Consider the following 20,348-nt stretch of genomic DNA (forward strand, 5'->3'; position numbering starts at 1 on the left):
CTGCACAGTGTGACAATACATACGATAAGCCTAGATTTCCAAATAAGCAGTAGCTAATTGGTAATAAATTACCAGTATGCTGTTAGAAGGCAGCCATTGATAAAAGTATAGCTTTATGCAATCTTCAGTGTCACGACAGATCAAAAGATTCTGTCTTTTACGAGCTTACCTTGTTGTAATACATTGACAATAGTGTACCCAGAATTGTTGGTGGCCAGGCGGTACCATACGTTGCGGGGGTTGAGCAGCCACTCTTCGACGTGGCAGTAGTATCGGCCCCCGTCTGTTGGCCGGGCCCCTTGAATGGTCAGGCTGTACTGATCAGAGGCCATCCTCTCAAACTGCAAGCGAGAATTTGGCCCGGGTTCCTCTATGGGGCTGCAGTTTCCATTTCCAAAAACGGCATCATGTCCAATGGAGAACACGCACTCCCGGTCTCCTTCTTCTTCCCCTGGCTGATCCTCATTGTTGTCGTTTTTAGGGCGCTCTACATACCAGGACACGGAGAAGCGGGAGTTTCGGGATGACTGTGAGGGAATGCTGCAGCCTAGTCGGATTGGACCGGACTCTTCCACAGTCATGTTTGACTCCAGTTCTTCAACCTGCAAGCGAACCTCTGCAGGGGTCCGGAAAATAAACAGAAATTGAAGACCCTGAAGCTCTCCAAGAAATTTCTAATAATTTCAGCTTAGTTCAAGTTCAAATACAAAACAAACAAATCAGTTAATTAGTAGGTTACCATGCTGCTATTCTGAAGATCTTCAGAATAGCAGCATATTAATATTATATTATTATTTCCCCATACAAAAAACGCTTCTGTGATGATGATTTTCTTTTTTCTTTGCTGTCAGTTTGCCATTCGGTAGCTGTATTTCAGTGTTTTACTGATAAAATCATGAAGAGATGTTCTTTTTAAATGAATCAAAATAAATGCCAGTCATTGCTCTAATTTGAACAAGTCCAAAGAAATTAATACTACAAAACAGCAAATGATTCTGAAAATGGGACACTAAACTTCCCAAATGCACAAACAAAAAGGAAAAAATAAATAAATCTCAGAGCGCTGCCCAGAGCTATCACTAGTCTTTCAGCTTCCCAGCAGGGTTGGATCCTACCCCAAGGCTACTGTGTCTGGTGTGCGGTTATACTACAGTCCTTCAGGGGTGATACTATGACCCAGTTCCACTGCAGTTTTAAAAAAAATGACAGTACAGACTTGGCATGCCTGGACTCATCTCACACACAGTTTGGAACGGTCTCCTTGTTAAAGCATAATGAGAAGCAGAAAGCACAGCAGGAAAGCAGGAAAGCAGGGGGAAAAAAAGGAGAGTTCTGGCACACGTCTCCCCTCATCTTTTTTCTCGACAGGCAGATTTTTGGATGACTTCCTGGGTGAATGTTTTAACACCTTAATGAACATCTACGAAGTTTATACCACATTTTATATTTAGCTTATGAAGATGTTTACATGTCCATAAAAGTTGAAATCTATAGGGTCATGAATAATAAAAGTTACAGTCCATGTTGCATGATGAGTTTCCAGATATATTGTGTTAACTCTCTGAAGCATGAAAGGGACGAGTTAGTCTCCCCAAAACAAGCCTTGTATACGATGCGCATATTTCAAAATATTTTCATTTGCGTGAGTAGCTGAGTGCTTCAGCTATGCACTGGTAGACCAGATTCAACTTAAAAACATAGTACTGTAAGCACTTCTTACTCTACGGGCTAATCACCAGGTGTTTTCATCCTCACATTCTAGTTGGACAGATGCCTGATCAATGATATAAATTCTGCATTGTAAACAGCACACCTGGCAGATGAATACTGCTCCCCAAGTGCCTGAAAAGTCACCTTCAGCAGGACTGTTCAGTTATTATTGGCATTTATGGGGTTAGACAAAGAATCTCTTTGTATATGAAGAGTAGGAGGGTTTAGGTAAATGAGAAAAGGGAGAGGAAGTTAGTCAAGTTAGGGAGAGGAAAAAGATACAAGTTGGAGAGTTCCTAAAATAACTGTAATGAGGTGGGATGTCAGAGTGTAGGTGGCAGTTGGAACATCATAGCTTTAAGCTCAAGTTTTTGAATTCTGGACAAGAGGATTAGGGTTTTCCATCAGCTGGCATGACTTCAATCCATCTTTTTCCACCTGAGCTCTGGCTGGGGCAGGTGTAAGGTCATTGGAGTGAGACATAGCATGTCATAGAGGGAGGAAAGCAAGTTGGAGGAAGGATTGAGTTAACAATGGTTAAGTGGTTTAAAGGATCACAAAATGTAGGGCTTAAGTGGCAGCTGCTACCTCGCTCCAGTGGGAATAAACATGGATTTGGTTAAAGGGAAAAGCACTGCTTGCTCACCTGGTTTTCTGACCAGAACCTGCGTGAACCCCGAGGAATCCCGGGAGAGTCGATACCAGACTCCATCTGGGTCACTCAGCCACTCCTCCACCAAGCAGTAGTACGTGCCAGAATCGCTGCTTTCAGCCCTGTTCAGCGTCAGCACATACAGACGGGGTGACAACCTCTCAGCCTGCACACGCCGTCTCAGTCTCTCTTCATCTGCGTAGGCGCCATATTCGAAGGCCCCGGAGCGTTCGATCCTCAGCAGCAGCTCGTCAGCCTCCGACCCGGTCGCTCGTCTCACGTACCACATCACGGTATGCTGGGAGTCCTGGTTGGTCTGGGAGGTGATGGAGCAATTGATCCTGACACGGCTGTCTTCCAGGTACACCTGAGACTGGTTGTTCTTTTGCACTCTCAGCTTACTCTCTGCAAGGAATGAAGGGAGATGGGGGAAAAGGGAGAAAAGGAAAAGGAGCAGACAGTCATTTCTATGGGTATAGGAAAATGTGAGCGCTGGTGACAGGTACACAATGCAATTTCTGTTTTGTGACAGACGACATGTTGCTAGGTTTATTTCTGGTGGCACCAGGGGAGGAAAAGATAGTGATGTGTGGGTGGGTGCAGCGGTTGATGAAGAAAGAGAGAAAGAAGGGAACAGGAAGGAGAGGGAAATGTCAAGAAAACCAAAGCTGCAGGGATGGGAGGTCTGCTGGTATCAAAGTAAAAATGTATGATAAGATGCAGAACAGGAGAAGAGACAAGGGTGAATGGTAGTGGGGTGGATTGCAAAGTAGGGCTACGTTATTAAGTAAGATATAAGACAAAAGCAGTTGGGGGGGGGGGGGGGGGCGTCTTGTCAGTCTGCCAGAAAGTAAACGAAGTAGGAATCCATTTATAAAGTCAAGCAAGGAGGGAAGAGAGCAGATAGGAGAGGAAGGAGACGACAGCGAGGTGTGACTGGGATGTCAGGAAGGAACTGAGGCTGCCCTGAGTGCTGTGACAGGATTGGTTACAGTGACATTGGTTGTGCGATAGGATTAGTTGCAGGTACATCAGGTGTGACCGCAACCAGAGTCCCACTGTCAAATGCCTGGGGGGAGAGGGATTAGTTGAGCAAAGTATGTAGAAAACCACAAAAATGCGTGTAGACATAAACATCCTTGTCATAGAATGTATGAAAACACAAGGACAGAAATTGTGTGTTTTCATACATCTTATGTCCACCTGCACCTCATAATTCTCCGTTCCTGTCGTGAAAAGCACATTTTTTCATGATGTAAGAGCTTCTGTAATTTACATGAGACGTGAAAATACTTGTTATAATGCAGTGAAGATCTGTCTTCAACAATCATAACAACAGGGGTACTTACAAGCAATCAAATATTCATACATTAAGCCAAACAGGTCTGCATAGTTTTGCATTTATAGTTTATTTTTTAGCGGTTTTTCCCAGTGGAATTGGCACACCACCTCTATAACTAGTTTTAACCATCTTGCCTGCACAACAACAATTTGACTGGTAGAACTCGTGTGCAGGGAAACATGTGAGCAGCTATAGACATGCATCTTGAGGAAATGCCATCTTTCTTCACACCAGAATGAGTGTAAAACACATTTTGAGGTATCAGCTAGCATTATCTAAAGGACATGGGTGATTTCTGGATGGATTAAAACAGCAGTTTTAAAAAACTGCCTGTTGTAATGCATCTATAGATGCAGTTTTTATTGTAATTAATAACATAAAGATTAAACAGACACAAAAACCCCCCAAAATTGATACTTAGATATCATATACTTGAGATCACAAATAGCACCATAGATCTCAAACCTACAGTTTTGGCAATGCTGCAATGCATCTGTTCCACTGAACATCAAAAACTGTCGAGTACCTAAAGCTGGCATAAAATGCTGGATGACAGCCATATTCTTTTTCCACTTGTCCTCCATCCGACCATTTCCGAACCGTTTTTATATTTTGAGATGGAAGCACAGTTTGACATTTCCCCCCAAAGTTAAAAGAAAGATTTTATTGAAAAATTTATTTTCAAAGGAAAATTTGGGTATTGATGCTTTGAGAGTCAGGCATATCTGTAAAAAAAAAACCCAAAACTGTAAATAAAAACAGATATGATGTGCAATATGCAGTGCATTTGTATTAATTCGATGTTAATGAGTTGTCATGTACATTTTGTTTCCTGTTTGATAACTTGAACTATATCTGACCTCCTTTTAAAGCTTCCCAATTCCTTTTTATGTTTCTCCTTTGTAAAACAACCTTCTGTATCCCCAAATTCATGCACCCTTCTAGCTCACGCTAGGCTTTGCTATGACTGACTGAATGATTGACTGCCTAGGGTCATAGCCATCTGCCTAGAGAGGCTCATCCTTATCCACAGATTGGCACGCATGCTAAAATGAGAGCCGTTTGTAATATTTCAAAGCTGCCGCGTACATTCAGTATGCGTGTGTTTAGCTGCATTCAAAAGACGCCTGTCTACAAGACATTGTGAGACCACCATGTTGCGTAAGAGTAAAGCTAGCATCTTAAATTAGTCATCATCATTGCCCCTTTACCTCTGTACCCACTAGACTTGGGAGGAAGCCCGACAATGTCCCTATCCGGAATTGCGGTAGAGCCCTGTGGAATCCTGGCAATCCTTTTTTCTTTTTCTTTTTTTTTCAGGAGAATTACTTCCGAACCTCCTGAAGTGGAACCATGCAGGATTGGATTGGCACAGGACAAAGCGATTCTCTGCCATTTCCATTCTGAAGTTTGAATCGGCAGCCAGGAGAAAAACTGGGGGCTGAAAGCCTTTTTTCGTACATCAGTGTTTACAGATATGCCGTTTAAAAATCTAAAATAGGCTAATTATTTGAGAGCTATTAAGTAGCATCATGAGCTATTACAAGTTATTATTGCTCAGTCAAGCATACACTGAAGGGACAAAAAAAAAACAAAAAGAAAAAGAAGTAGAAGAAAAAGAAAATCTGAGAACAATGAGCACAGAAGCAGAAAGAAAAATTAAAGGAAAGAAAATGCATCTTTTCATATGCCAAAACATCTTAAAAGTCTCCGCTCCCTGCAGAATCCTCATGCTGTGAAAGCGACTTCACAGATCAGCCTGTCAAATCCTGACACGTGTCCATTCCCACAGAGAGCGAAGTTCCTTCTGTCAGCTACACTATAGCCATTCCTACCAAGAGTGCATGTGCTGACGCAAGCAGCAGACGAGCTAAAAATTCAGGATGATGTGCGTACAGTGTGCAGTGCTTTTTTATGTGCAGCACTGATGGGGGAAGATTCATTATGTTGTGGGAAGAAAACCAGCACAGGGAGACAGTTCAAGCGTTGATTGTTAACAAGGATGCTTATCATCTATGTGCATTCCCTAAACAGCAAGAGTAGTTCTGCATTCTTGTGTGTCAGCAAGGCTGTCGATACCTTTTTTAACTGTCATCACACGTTTTTGGCTACAGCGTTTCTTTAATAAGCCTCAAGGGTTCATCCACGAAGTAAGACAAATCCGTAATTGGAAACACTTGTTCTCACTGCTCCGCATTAGTTCACGTGCCAGTCAAGTTGTTAGTCGGGTGTGAACAGCAACGCACGGAATTCTTTATGTAGTAACACTTGAATTCTCTTCTTTAAACTCACGGAATAAACATAACAATTTTTCATTTAACCTTGAGCATTAACGTTGACAGCATCTTGCACTGTTCACCTGCCGTTTCCAGGGCAACGCTTTCTTCATGATCAACAAGGGTGGCCAGGATATATTTAAGAATGTCAGTGAGCTCATCCTCAAATAAAAAAACAAAAACAAAAAACACACAACTCAGTTAAACCTTACATCAGCATCCAGGACTGAATAACGTTTAATCAAAAAGTCTGATTTTTGCTCCACAGAAAGCCTGAAATGAATTTTACTTGATGAAATGGAGATGTAATGAGAGACAGAGCACGGCTCAGTCCACAATTGTCTCGGCTCTACTGGAAATACTGTGTTTCAGCAGTTTGCTGGGCATGTACAGTCATTACAGTACACACAAATCCACACAGTGGAGTCACACTAATTGGCTCACTGAACCCTCATCTCATCCCTTCTCCATGTGTGCGGATATTGTCTGGTTTAATAGCTACAGGAAAGTGCAGAGTTGAGACAAAACTGTCTTTATTCCATTTAGTCATCAGTGGAGGCAAGTACATAAAGGCTACAAACAACAGCCCAGTTTTGATGCAAAAAAAAAAAAAAAGGGGGGGGGGGGGGGGATAGCAAAGTGCACTGCAAATCCCAAAAGCAGCACTGCACAATTGTTGTTTATGAAGCATAGCAGATGAAAACAAGTTTGAGTCCAGGGGGAGGAGAAGTGTACAGCTAAGGATGCTACTGTGGCACATCAGAGCATACCAACCACAGCTCACACAAGCACACGCTCATAACAAAATTTTAGGATAACTTCAAAGGATCTACAAAACTGCCCGGCCGAGCGTTCAGAAGAGGAGAATACAGCTAGAGATGGTAAATCAAAGAAAAAAAGTTATCCTTTTTTCTTTGTCAAGGGAGAAAATTGCAGTTCATTTTCCTTTTTTTTTTTCTTCTTGCGTGTGTGTTTTGTGCTGTCGCCGCTTTAGGTGAAGTCTTTTAATACATTGAGTTTCAGGTTAAAAAAAAATCTGATTCAACCCTCTCGTCGTGTGCCTTCATCACAGTCTTTGTATTGATCAGTCATAACCTCTTTGCCCCACAGTCATTTATGCCAGTCTCTCTAATCACCTGATGCTTGCATGAATATTCAACAGACTAACCTGTAGATACATTAATTTTAATGAGGCATACAGTAAATGAAGTGTGAACGCCAGAGGTGCTGCTGGGTCTCTGCCTAAGACTTTGGCTTCTTTTTTTTTTTAAAATAGTCTAATGATTACTTAATGACCACTGAGCTGACAAGCTTTCTACTAGGCCACAATATAATGCCTCCACTTTAAAGGGAGAAAAAGTGGGCAAGAGACAGGGAGAAAGAGCCACACACAAGAGAAATGAATAAAAGCAAAAAAAAAAAAAAAGGCGAACATAGAGAGGGATGAGATTTTTTTCTTAAAGAAGACAGGATGAGAGAAAAATGGAAAATTTAAGGGATAAATCATCAGCTGAACAGATATTCACAAGACAAGTGAAAGTGAGGGTGCAGAGGGAGGAAGAGAGCCTGGAAAAGATGAGAGAGATGTAAAAGACAGAAAGTGAGAACATGCTCCGGGGGGGATTTTGAAAAGCAGCAGGCAGCCTCTTCAGCTCCACTCCAGAGGACTTATAGTCTTAATGGCTGCCTGCTCCGCCTTTAGCATTAGCCTTAGCACAGCCTGGGGCTTATCCACAGCCAGGACACCAAGCATGTCAGGACTGAAGGCTTTAGACACACCCCAATCCTCTGCAGGACAGCACGCTTTGGCCTGATGCTACTTGCCAACCCCTGCCACTTTACACACAACATACAATGCTACAGATGCCAGCTTGTCTGGACCTCTGTGAGCGGGGGCATAGATAAGAGTGTCAGAAACAACGAGGGAGAGGCTTCACCCGACTGACAATTGGCTTCTCTTCTGAACTAGGAGGCTAATGTCTATGCTAACGACCATGATGTATCTATGATCCCATTGTGTCAAAGGGATAGCACCACTTCTCAATTCTACTCCACAACTCCCCTTGAATAATTTCATTAAGACTGGGCCTATTATAGGGATATCTGCACATAAGGACAGCCTTGAACACATCCGCATACAGGGCAAACCCATGCAATATATATTCATAGCTAGTTGTAAAACACAATGTCAAACCAAATTCATTTCCTATTTCCTGCCAGCCTGTCTGAAAGACTGACTGTTGTAAGCAGGCTGGAGAGCAGGAACAGGATGCACAAGAGGTGTGCATCCTCTTGGGGTCAGGGCAACGTTCGGGACATTAATGACCCAGAAAAACTTTGCACAAAGGGGAGAGCACAAGATGTATCAGACTGAGCCATGTGTCTTCATGCTTGCCTGTGTGTGTGTTTGAAAGGGGTCTGCCGATGAGCATAAAACACATTATGCACATTAAACCACAGAACAGTGGCCATTCTGTTAGTGCAGGATGGAGGAGGGCGAGAGCGGGTGTGTATTCAGGAGGCAGCACTGCAGGGCCGTTTTCTGCTCGCTCCTACTATTAGCTGCTGATTTACATGGGGAGCAGCAGCACTGTATCTAGCTCTGAGTTACGACTTCAATTACAGCAGCAGCAGGACACACACACACACACACACACATACACACACGGGTGCTTATGAGAGATGGAGAGACACAACACAGAGAATCTCATTGTGTCGGCAGATAGGGCCGAACAAGGAAACGAGCCGGAGATTGGATTGGGTTTGACAGAAAAATGTGCCGTTGTGAGTGCACGAGAGAGAACGTGAGGATTCGCTCGCGTGAAAAAGAAGAAGACGCGATCGGAGGGAACCTGACCTTGAATGTCTGAAACAGACGTGATTAATCAAAAAACCTTTTTGGGAAATTATTTTCCGTTTCACCACACCCCTCAAAGTCTCTTAATTTATCACACATCACGACCTTGCGCGTTTATGCGCGTGTGTGCAGACAAACGGCCCATGACTGCACGTTGAACATTTGCATATGCAAAGAACACATTTGATGAGGCAGGTGATGTGTTTCAGAAATGGATGCAGCAGCCCCGTACACAGAGCTCTGCCTCAGGTGAGCTTGTGGCAATCCCAAACTACATCCATCGCAGGCCAACAAAAAAAAAAAAAAAAAAGGGAAAAAAAGAAAGGGGCACAAAAAAGATTTAGAACCCTGTCACCAGCAATGACACTGTGGTAAAGCCTCTATTGTGCAAAAAACAAGCAGAGCTTCCATATCCTTATTATACAGGAGATACTAACAATGATGAAGAAGCTATCTGAAGAATTATGAGGAGGAGGGAAGAAGGGAATTATAAAATACTGAAAATCACAAGACTGAGGCAGAAGCTGGGGGCGTTTGCAGGGAAACATGCAGCTAAGTGAGAGTAAAGGGGAAAGAGGACATTAGATACTTATGGGAAGAGTGAGAACACAATATAGAAAGAAAAGGAAGACATGAGGGTGACAGGCCAGGCCCTAAGACAGACAGCTCCCATCTATTCCCTGATACGCAGCAATCTCCAGTCACTGCAGTGAAGGCAGCATTATCAATAAAAGCCTGGGAGGCAACTACTTCAGTGGCATGAAAGGAGGGCGCACGCGGCATCTCCAACTGCTGGCCCACAAGGCGGGACATGACGGTATGAGGAATATATTCTCTAACTCAAAGCGCAACCACAAGGGAGCAAAACAAGAGAGGAGGCTAGGAACAAGCAAAAATAAAAAAGGAATCCATTCCTGCACTGCGATGTTTGATCATGTGAGCGAAAGGTAGCCAGGGAAACGCATGTGTGGGAGATTAGATGAGGAGAAACTCTAAGTGGGACACCCCACCCCATCATCACCATCATCATTCTAACTCAGCCAATAACCAGGCGGCCTTAATATCCCGCTTCTCATACCAGACACGCACGCACGCGCGCGCACAGAAGTGCACACGCACACACTACAGTGATGAGAAAAATGTATTGATCTCCCCAAATTATCATTAATCTAAATTCTCGTTCCATTAGGGAAGATTCAGCATAATTAGTTTTGTGTTTTCTGCGTACGAGTGTGTGTGTGTGTGTGTAGTCTGCGTTATGAGTAGATGATATTAGATTGTGTTAGAGAGACTGAGGCTTCCCCGGTGATCTGCCATGCTGAACATGTGTTTGCCATTATTGCGTTTCAGAAAGATACAAAGAGAAAACTCAATCAGGTGAAATCTAATATCACTACCACTGTACGTGAAGCTGTATAGCCACGGCGTGTTTATGTTATTTCCGTTTGTTGGCGACTATACTCTGCTGTGGGATCTAATACGGAATCATGTTCCATCATAAGATAATTACACTTTTGCTCAGGGAGACAACCCCCCTCCAAATGTGTGTACACACGCACACATAGACACTGTGCTCTTGTATAGGATGATGATGGTTGTGCTCCTATGTGAGCGATGGTTTTCTCCATGTAGGCTATGGTGGATAATTCAAGCCAAACTGCTGCACAGAGTTGCCTCTCACAATGAACATAATAACTGTATGCGTGTGCAGATATGGTGGTGAACTTGTCTGATATGACTCATGGGACAGGCATCGTACTGTTAATGAAATCTGGAAAATGTAGGCTTGGACTGGGCTACAGACACCCCACTAGTTTGACGGTGTATAACGCTGACCAGCCTACTCCTCAGAGGGTTTGGTCCGGCTTTCATCGACTTCCAACATTTTTATTTTCTTCTGTTGATCAAGGGCAAACAAGTTTTAAGTCCCTGCTTTTGAAGTTCAGCGATATTTTAATGAAGAGCGCCATTTCACATATACAAACCTCCCTATGCTTGGCACACATGTACCTTTCTTCTGAATTAAACATAGCGGTATAACAGACCATCAGAAAGCTGAGAGAAACTGTTTTTCTGTTGGGTGATTCTTTATACATTGGTAAGCCACTAAAAAAAAAATATATATATATATATATATATAAATATGTTATTATTATTATTATTATTTGAATGTAGTGGTACATCAAAGTAGGTCAAAGGTCAAAGTAGCCACATTTCAAGGTTTCTTAACAGTACATTTTTAACAAGCTGGTCAACCTGTCAGATATTAACATGAAAGCTTGCAGAAGCTGACCATAAGGTGTGCGGCATGCCCATATGCAGTATGTATGTACGCTGCCAAAGCAGCTCATACATATTGAAAAAGTACCTCTGGAAGCATGGTTTAAAGTCTCTCAATTATGTATCTGGTCAGATGCTGTGTTTGCTCACACCTCATTACACACACTCTCCTTTATCCCACTTCTGTGGGAGAGGAACAGTAAATGCCAGCCGCTCATTTAGCCAGGAGTGGTTAACATTTAGGGAAACAGTGAGGAAAAACAGATGGTGAGGAGAGGCGTGAGGCAGAAAGAGACGTCCTACATTTTGACAAATGAATCATCGGCCTAAATGCAGGTCACAACCAAAAAAAGAAATGTAGAAGAAGAAGAAGATAGAAAACCCCATAAGAGGCAGTGGACACGAACACGGCATGACCATGACTGAAATAAGCTTTGGCAACCAATGAGATAAAGGAAATCAGTCGCTCGCCCTCCCCTGTGTGACAGTGCCCTCATGCACAGAATGACTGCATCGTTACGGTTACTGATTGGATTGAAGTCGATAACTGATCACATCGTCATGGTAACTAATGGTATTACCAAGCTAACCGATCACTTTGTCTTAGAGACAGACACTGCTGGAAAAGAGAGTGGAAGGAGGAGACCCCTGATTGCTATGAAATGTCTGTCTCTGTGTGTTTGTGTCCTTTTACATTTTTCTGGTTATGGATAAACAAAGTAAACTGCGCACGGGCAGGAGGTAAATGAGCATTCAGGATGATAAGTTGATTTCCAAATACTTTTTGAAGGGGCCGGAGATGCAGCGCGGTCTGCATGAGCGGTTAAGGTCAGAGCAGAACCAGTCACGCAAGTAAAGCACCGTCTCTGCACTGTAGTGCTTCTATAGGTTTGTTTAATACATGTTTGCATTATGTATTGCTCCATTCTAGATAATAAAACTGAACTCTTATTGCTCGTATTTCTTTCTTACATGTTTTAGTCCCATCTGCACTCATCTGGAGGTGCATGTGTGGGTTACACTGAGGACCGCAGCGGGAGAGACATTAAGTCTGAGTTGAGTTTGAGAGCAGGAAGAGAGGTGATGTTCAGCTGGGTCATCTTGACCTTGGATCAAGTACGAAAGCTGAGTCAGTGTATTGTACTGACTGACAAGAAGATGTACTGATGAAAATATGATTTTGCTGAAATTCTACTGGGCGTGGGACACTTGGTCAAAACGACCAAATTGACATTCACCATAAGATGCTTTGCTAAAGAAAGTTTCATCTGTTGCAGTATGACTTTCTGCAACAGCATCTGAATTAACAGCACCACGGAATGAAAGACTATTCATACTATACGTGCAACGACATTCATCTGGCCGACTTGAAAAGTGCTGTTGATCATCACAAAGTGCCTCTGAACTCAATACAGCATCTCACTTATCCCCACCTGAACAGGTGCCTGCAGGCACGCATTGTTCACGGTCACATGTAGAACCTGCTGATATTATTTTAACACTTGAAAGCCTACTTGTCATCCCACCCACACATCTCGCTGACATTCTTCCTGCTAAATCCAACAAATCGGATCCCCTGTTGTACAGCAGGTACAACAACGCTTAGTTGGACTGCTTTAAATCCTACGAAAATAGTGGGTTATTTTATCAGCAGGATGAGCTTTTTTCCAGGGGTAAATTCACCTGAATAAATGAAGTATCGTACTGTTAAGGTACATCAGACTGGGCTAAATTGGGCCAAAGCGGGTTTGTGCTTCTTTGTGGGGATTTTTTGTTTGCATTCGGCCACTAATTGGGCTGTGTCTGAATGGGTTCTGTGCGTGCATGTGAGTGTGCCTGTGAAGCACAGAAGGCCAATGAGGGCGGAATAGACAGTTTAATGCCTCCGCTGAGGAAAAGGGTTCAAGGACAGATCGCTCACTCCCTTTATCACACTTTCTCTCTCGCTCCGTCTCTGTCCTTTGCTACTTTCTCTCCTCCCTCCTTCACTCAGTTTTCTCTTCCTGTGGGATATTTAGCAATCCATTCACTGCGCTCCATTAGGAGGCTCCACCCTGCCCTGCATACTCAGTCACACACACACACACACACACACACACACACACACACGGACATCCACAGAAACTCCAATTAGTGGCTAAACCACAGACTAAGAGCAATTAGAGCAGGTAGAAATCCTCTAAGCTCTGGTGCCTTCACCCTATTTGAAAGCGTATAAGTCTGTGTGTGTCTGTGTGTGACTGTATGTTTGAATCTGTGTTTATCCCCGTTTGTGTGCTGGTCTGTGTCCACTCCAATTAGATGTGTGTCAACCTGGCAACACAGTCTTGCAGCTTTACCTGGCTGTAGGACACTGATGCCAAGTGGGTTGGAAGTGCGATTGGCCACTCTGCTCCAGCTGTTGTCGTAGTTCCTCCTCCACAGGACTGCAGTGCAACGATATTTGCCCGCCTCACGGCGCCCGGCCCGGGTCACAGACAGCCAGAAATTGGTGTGGGAGTGGGAGCGGTCCACGGTGGTGCGGGTGCCCAATCCCAGCAGTTGCTCCCCCCACTGCAGCGTGCCTTCGCGCGTGAAAGTCACCAGTTCTTTGAACTCTCCTTCAGCCTCGCCATCGATTTCTGTTCCAGCTGGCTTAAAGTGCCAGGTGACGGAAGTGGGGACGCGTGGGTTATGGCGGGGCTTGACCAGGCACAGGAGATCAAAGGAGTCTCCGAAGGTTATGGATGGTGTGCGCGATGAGGCCGACACCGAGAAGGAGGACTCTAGATGATGGAAGAAGAGGGGAAAGAAAGTTAGGCTGGCACACAGTCAAATGGGCTTTTTATCTGACTAATGATAAATCTTTACATAATAAAGTTTAAAAAGTAATCACATTCTGGAAAGAGTTTTTGTTTCAGCATAGGTACCAGGAGGAAGAAAGTCCACTGCTGAATAAGACCATACTTATCTAAGAGTTCACAGGTAAAGCATTTCTCAGTCTCCAAGTATTCTCCAGCATCATTACAGGTGTCAAAAGACAGCTGTGTGTGCGCGTGAGTGTGAATTTGTAAGCTTGACTGTGAGAGAGCGCCTCAAAATTAACGGTGATGCAACAAAGAAAACCCAGGGGGGAGATTTCCTCTAAGCGCCGATGTTCGATCTACGCTCAACTGCTTGCCAAGTCTAAACTATCCTCATTAAGCTAAAAACAATCTCCCAACTCCTTATATTACTGCCAACAGACACCTACACTGGAAAACAAGAGTGATCAGAGAGGGAGAGAGAAAAGAGATAGGCTGGGTGAAACAAATAAACAATAATAATAATAAAAAAAAACCAATCCCTTTTCTCTCTGGCCCTGCTGCACCTATTTCAGGGCACTCATTGAATGTGACTGATTGCACTTGAAAATGAGAAAGATGGTCATACACAGATACAACACCAACAACAACAAAAAAAAGCGTGAGGTGGAATGAAAACATGTTGATGAAGTCTGACTTTTGCCAGATCGGATAATTCGTTTCCTTGAGACTTTGCACATTCTCCATTATGTTCTTGTCGACAGCATCGTTGCTTTCTCTCCGTCCCTCACCCTCTCCTGTCCTCTGACAGTCATCATCCTCAGCGTCCTTCAGGATGTAATCAATGGCTTTCTGTCCAGACTTGGCTACAGCTGGGACAGCCGCCTGGGGCCATAATTCTCTAACAGACAATAACTCTCCCCTCTCACTCCATCTCTCATCGCCTGGCAACCCTCTTCCATTTTCCCCTCACAGTCTGTCTGCCTCAGTGACAGAAAAGAGGATTTCACGCTGATCCATTTTTTTCCCCATACAACTCTCTTTTTGTGTGTGAATAAACATTGTGTTTCTTTCCATTACCGTACAAAGTGTGCTTGATTGTTTGGAACACCGTGTGTGTGAATATGTACCCTCCACTGTCATTTGTCTGCTTATGTGTGCCACCTGAAACACCATAAGGGCCCCTAATGCCAGTCAACTAAATAAGTCCCAGAGGACATCCACTTGCTATTCTCAGTAGGTCTTGTCAGGAAGCAAAGGGAATTGTGAATAAGGATGATATAGAATACGGTATGGGCACAGTGGCCGCATGAAATTTCACCCACCACACTGTCAGTCACTGCTTTTACAAGCAGTAATCAATCCTGTGTTTGTTGTTGTCGGAGGCTGGGTGGGACAAACCCTGCTTTTGATGCAAGTTTTGAATGTCCAGTATATGTCCAATGATATACCCCTTGTCTCAATCGGAAAATGCTACTATTGGCCTTTTAAGCTCAGGAACAGAAGTGTAAGATTTTCTTTTTCTTTTTAAATCAAATGCTCCATTCACATGGTAGGTTTAGGTCCAATAAACATGCTTTTGGAAGCTAAAGTGAGGAAAAACACAGGCCAAAACAAATCAGACATAACACACGTATTGACCGTCATGCTATCATGCCTATTTAGAAAGCCAAGCATGGAGGAGAAGAGGGTTGTCGAGAAGTGCAACTGAAGAAAGATGAACATCTTTGGACTTCCTTTTTTCGGATTTGCATAATATGTCCCTTGTTCCTCAAACAAATGTTTCTGTTGTTGCCCAAACTTAAGAAATGGCCACTTAAAAACTGACATCTCCTCTCTGCAGCACCACTGTCTGCTGCTGTAGGGAGCTAATCCGTTAGTTGTGTGTCTATGTGTGTGTGCATGCTGCACCCGGTGCTCCTGCCCTGCCAGCGCCTCACTGCTCTGCTCCAGTGGCTTCCTCCGCCTGTACTGAGGATGTTCAGCTTAAGTCAGCAATGACAGAGGAGACCCACAGACTGTGAAACACATTTCCACTGCATTTCCATTCTAATAATTCTGGCTAATCCAAGTGTGTGTGTGCGCACGTGTGGGTCTATCATGGGTGTCATGGAAGCACTGCTCTTGACATGAGGCAGGTGGTGTGAGAGTGTGTGTCATAATAGCTCTAGCCCCTAAGCAGTACATGAATAAAACATGCTTTATTCTACCATGTGGACTCCATGTTTTTCCTGAGCCATTTGTCAGTCTTTAGCAAATCACAAAACCCATGTGTGTCCCTTTGATTCTGTGTACAGACATGCTGGAATTGTCAGGGCATTTACATGCCTCACTGACTTGTAGATATTAGAATACAGATCAGATTAGGATGACATTGCTCACCGACAGTTGTGACATTGACCATCTTGGTGTCGGATCTTTCTTCACTCTTCTCCCAGTTTAGCTCAGATTCAGAGCCGGTGTGAAGCCACTCAGTGGCTGAGCAGCGGTACAGGCCCCTGTCCCCAGGTAAGGCGTTGTGTATGGAAAGAGAGAATGTGTCAGCTCGCACCTTCTCCACGCGTATCTCCCCATAACTGGCACGCTCTCTGTAGCTGGGGCTATGCCATATTGTGCCGTCCCGATCAATGGAAGCCACTTCCTTGGTCAGTGAAGCTGTTTTGCTGTCTGTCCACTGCCAGACAACAGACACGGGGCCCGTGGTAGCGTGGACTGTGCAGGTCAGCTGGATCACGTCACCCTCTAGGACCACTGAGGAGTTACTGGACAAGAACACTGTGATGTTGCTCTCTGAGTGGGAAGAGAAAATACAGAGATAGACAGTGAGTTGGTTGTGATGCAGAGAGAAAGCTGACTGAGAAAATATCCACACGCCCATTTACATAAATAATAATACTAATAAGCTGGAGGGGGAGGCTGGGGAGAAGAAGTCTGCGCTTCTCTGCTTGGGCTGCTGCCCCTGTGACCTGCCCCCAATAAGCAAAATAAAATGGATGCGATGGATGGATTACTAAATTCAGAACTCTGCAAAAGTCTATCCAGCATGGCTCGCAGTGTTTTTCAATAAGTTCATGTCTTAACAGACTTAAAATGTGACATCTTCAGGTCTCTAACTGTGGTTTTTTAAACTGTGGGCTGTCACAGGGCCATTCTGACGAAAGAGCTGCACTTCTGTCACATCAGACCAGAGAAAAGTTTTCTTCAGCCTTTTCATCAGAGTCTGTTTGTCAGGTCAAATTCCAAGTGGGCTCTAATACATCGAGTCACAACAGTTTATCTGCCTACTTAATGTTGTGTAGCTCCCCCACTGTGTTGCTAAAGGTGCTTCATATTGAGGCCATTAATGTTAAGGCTCAAAGTTTGTTCATCTTATTACAAAGCAGAATGTCATTAACTTCACTGATCAGTGGTACTATTGTTGTGGCTGATCAGCATCCTTTAACTCATGAGTGGCCTTTGAACAACAAGGACTGTCAAGGTCAGTCATAGAGGGGCTATGTCCAAATCATGGTAAATATTTTATTGAAGAAAACAGACTTAAAGTGATTTTTTTTATTATAATTATTTCTATTATGGTGAATTATTCATACAGAAATACAAACTCTAACTCTCCTACAATAGCTTAGAATTAAGAACACTTATGTCTAACAAACAAACGAGAAAAGGAGAAAAAAAATGAAAGAATGTATCAGTAGAATTTATTTTTGATGTATTTTTCTCAATATGCACTTTTTTTCTGAGTCATTTCCAGTAAAAATGTTTTCTTGCAGACTATTAAAACTGTTTTGTCCATGATGGAAATCTAAAATTATTCTGATTTCATTAACACCAACAAACGAAACAACATTTTAATGATCAATCTGTTGAAAGATAAAAAAAAAAAAAAAAAGAAGCATATATATTTAACCACACTTTGCTGTGATGCAAAACAGCTTAAGCCAGATGCCTGGTCGTTGTTTTTCTCTTCAAACTGCAAGTTTAGTGTTTGGTTCAGGTTCTGTGCTGTGAATATTTTCAGGATGGATTGAACGTGTGCACAAGTAACGAGACTCCTGTTTGGTGTTCGTCTTTATCACAGAGAAAGTTGCCAAATGCGTTAAGTGCTGCCAAACATGCAGAGCATTGGAGCAGCTTGTGTGAGTGTGTGTGTGTGTGTGCTTATAGGTGCTCTTTCACAGTCAACTGCAAATGGATTGCTGAGAAGTTCAAACTTGATTTTCTGGGCTTCAAAGTCAGAAAACTCGCTCTGAGAGCGCAGTTGTGTTTGCTCAGTTTTTCAACAAAAAGTGCAACGGGCAATGCAGCGCTACAGATCTGCTCCATCATCGATTGACAGCAAGTGACTCGGGTTTCCTTCTAACATCTGTGTTTCCCACAGGGCCAGATTGGCTTTAAAAGCTCTTGCATGTTTCATCATCACATGGCCCTACCCCTGAAGCTGCCCCTACCACAGTGAACTGGTATTTCGCACCAAAATTCAAACTCACAGAGCCATTTTTCATCCACGAGCTCTTTGGCATCTTTCCCTTTGCTTTCCATAAACTAAACTTGAAACATCTTTCCAGCACTTTCCCTTCATTTAACCATGACGCTTCTGTGTGATAGGGCATGCCTTCATGTCCAGACATCATCTCTTAAACCGTTGGTTCATGTAATGATAAATGTTGGTGTTACCGGGCTAATTCCATGTTCCACTTTCAGGGTTTTACCACACAACACTTACTGGTGTATAAGGCAGTTATAAACTGTGACTTCACCAGTGCGTCTTCTCCCACACAGCTGTCCACTAAGCCACTCTTTTCACCACATATCGCAGGCGGTCCATCTGTTGTCATTCCTTTGGCGCTCCCCCAAAGCAGCTTCATTTAAGTTACGCACTTCGATTACTTCTTCAAATATGTCTTTTCCCTTAGTTGTGCCATTGCATTGATTTAATTCCCAACAGTTCCCCTGGAGTCAGCTCGACGCGTGAAGATCGAGAGCTGGGCAGTATCAACCATGTCACAGGAAGGGAATTTGCAGCGAAGTCTTCTCCTTTTTCCATCAGCTGTTTTTGCAGATTGGTGGCAACCTCACAAAGACAATCGGTAACAGTATTCCGAGTACTTAAAATGCTTACTTTTTGTCTGGGATTGCACACTTTAAATATGCACCACTTTAAAAATTCCTCCTCACTTTGTCACCAGGCTGATTTGGCCATTGCTTCTGCCACAATAAAACTGGCTTTAACAACAGCCTCTCTTTGAAATGTTGCTTCTGTGAACACAGTCTGCCATGACACCAAACTTCTTTTCATCTCTTCTGCCTTCTGAAGATTCTGCTGTTTGTCCTGGCGTTTTGTTTCATAGTGTCATCTTGTGCTATATTCTTCAATTATGGTCACATCGGCTCCGCACACAAGACAAAGAGGTTTACCCTTTCATGTTAGCGATCAGTTACTCTGCCTCCCACTTCTCTTGAAAGCCGCCGGGCCCTTTTGATCTTTTTTTTGTTTTGTTTTGTTTTTAATTTCGACTGGAAAAGACTGGTTGATCATGAGGCTAACAAGTATATCAAATCAAGACGTGTGAGGGGTAGCTGGCACTAGTTTCAATTGACACGCTAATGCGCCAGCCATTCCAGTGCAATCAAACCAACTTGGTGTATACATACTTCTGTTTTGTAAAGCACTTTGTGAGTTTTGTTCTTGAAAAGTGCTATATAGTAAACCTTACTTACTTACATACCAACTGATAAGATTTTTAAGACTGATACCAAAACCAAGACTTATATTTGTAGATTTAAAAAACGGATTTCCCCAATATTTTTATTTTTATTTTTAGACTTTTAAATGCACAGAAAGCTTTTTGAAAGAGAAAATGATCAGAGCTGTGAAACCAAACTTAAAAAATTGTGTGTAAATGATCAGTCTTCATTCTGGAAAAATTAATATAAATAAATAAATGTAAATAAAATTAAATAGTTTTACTTCACATTTGTGCAAGGATTGAACCACACATTTGTGAGTCTTCATAAATTACTGTACACATTTGTAAATCGTTACACTTGTGGATCATAGCATATGCATTTTTAGGCATATTTCTCTCCATAGATTTTACTCCCATGCCAGAATTTTACTGCAATCTCTACACTTGTGTAAAGTAGAGGTTTTTCAAAACATTTTCATCTTTTTTCCACTAGTGCAGCGCTGGGTCCAAACCTGGAACCAGTTCCATACTGAAAAAAAACAGACTGGGGCTGGTCATTGTTTTTAGTGGGAACGTAGCCTGTGGTTTCTGTCTGCTATATTTTTCCTTGTATGAAAATTACTGTATAATTTATGTTTAGTTCCCAATCCTGATAAAATATTGGCTGCTTATAAAACACAGATCAATGCTATGACTGCACCAGCACAGTCACCGTGCTCATAGAAAACTAGATGATGGAAAATAATGACGTGTAAGTGTCG

At 43.0% G+C, this 20,348-nt stretch overlaps 1 protein-coding gene across 1 annotated transcript in view; it reads right to left on the reverse strand.

Moving 5' to 3' along the window:
- Positions 1-20,348, reverse strand: part of igsf3 (immunoglobulin superfamily, member 3) — an 80,737-nt gene that overhangs the window by 4,826 nt on the left and 55,563 nt on the right. The window contains exons 5-8 of the mRNA XM_085433832.1: positions 16,283-16,690; positions 13,457-13,882; positions 2,357-2,767; positions 170-616 (exon numbers count right to left, since the gene is read on the reverse strand). Coding sequence (XP_085289958.1) covers positions 170-616; positions 2,357-2,767; positions 13,457-13,882; positions 16,283-16,690 — 1,692 coding nt within the window. The remainder of the gene's footprint in view (positions 1-169; positions 617-2,356; positions 2,768-13,456; positions 13,883-16,282; positions 16,691-20,348) is intronic.

This window comes from Copadichromis virginalis, linkage group LG16, assembly GCF_057382275.1.
Source record: "Copadichromis virginalis isolate Kocher_CV1m ecotype Utaka linkage group LG16, C_Virginalis_male_GT1.1, whole genome shotgun sequence".
NCBI lineage: Eukaryota > Metazoa > Chordata > Actinopteri > Cichliformes > Cichlidae > Copadichromis > Copadichromis virginalis.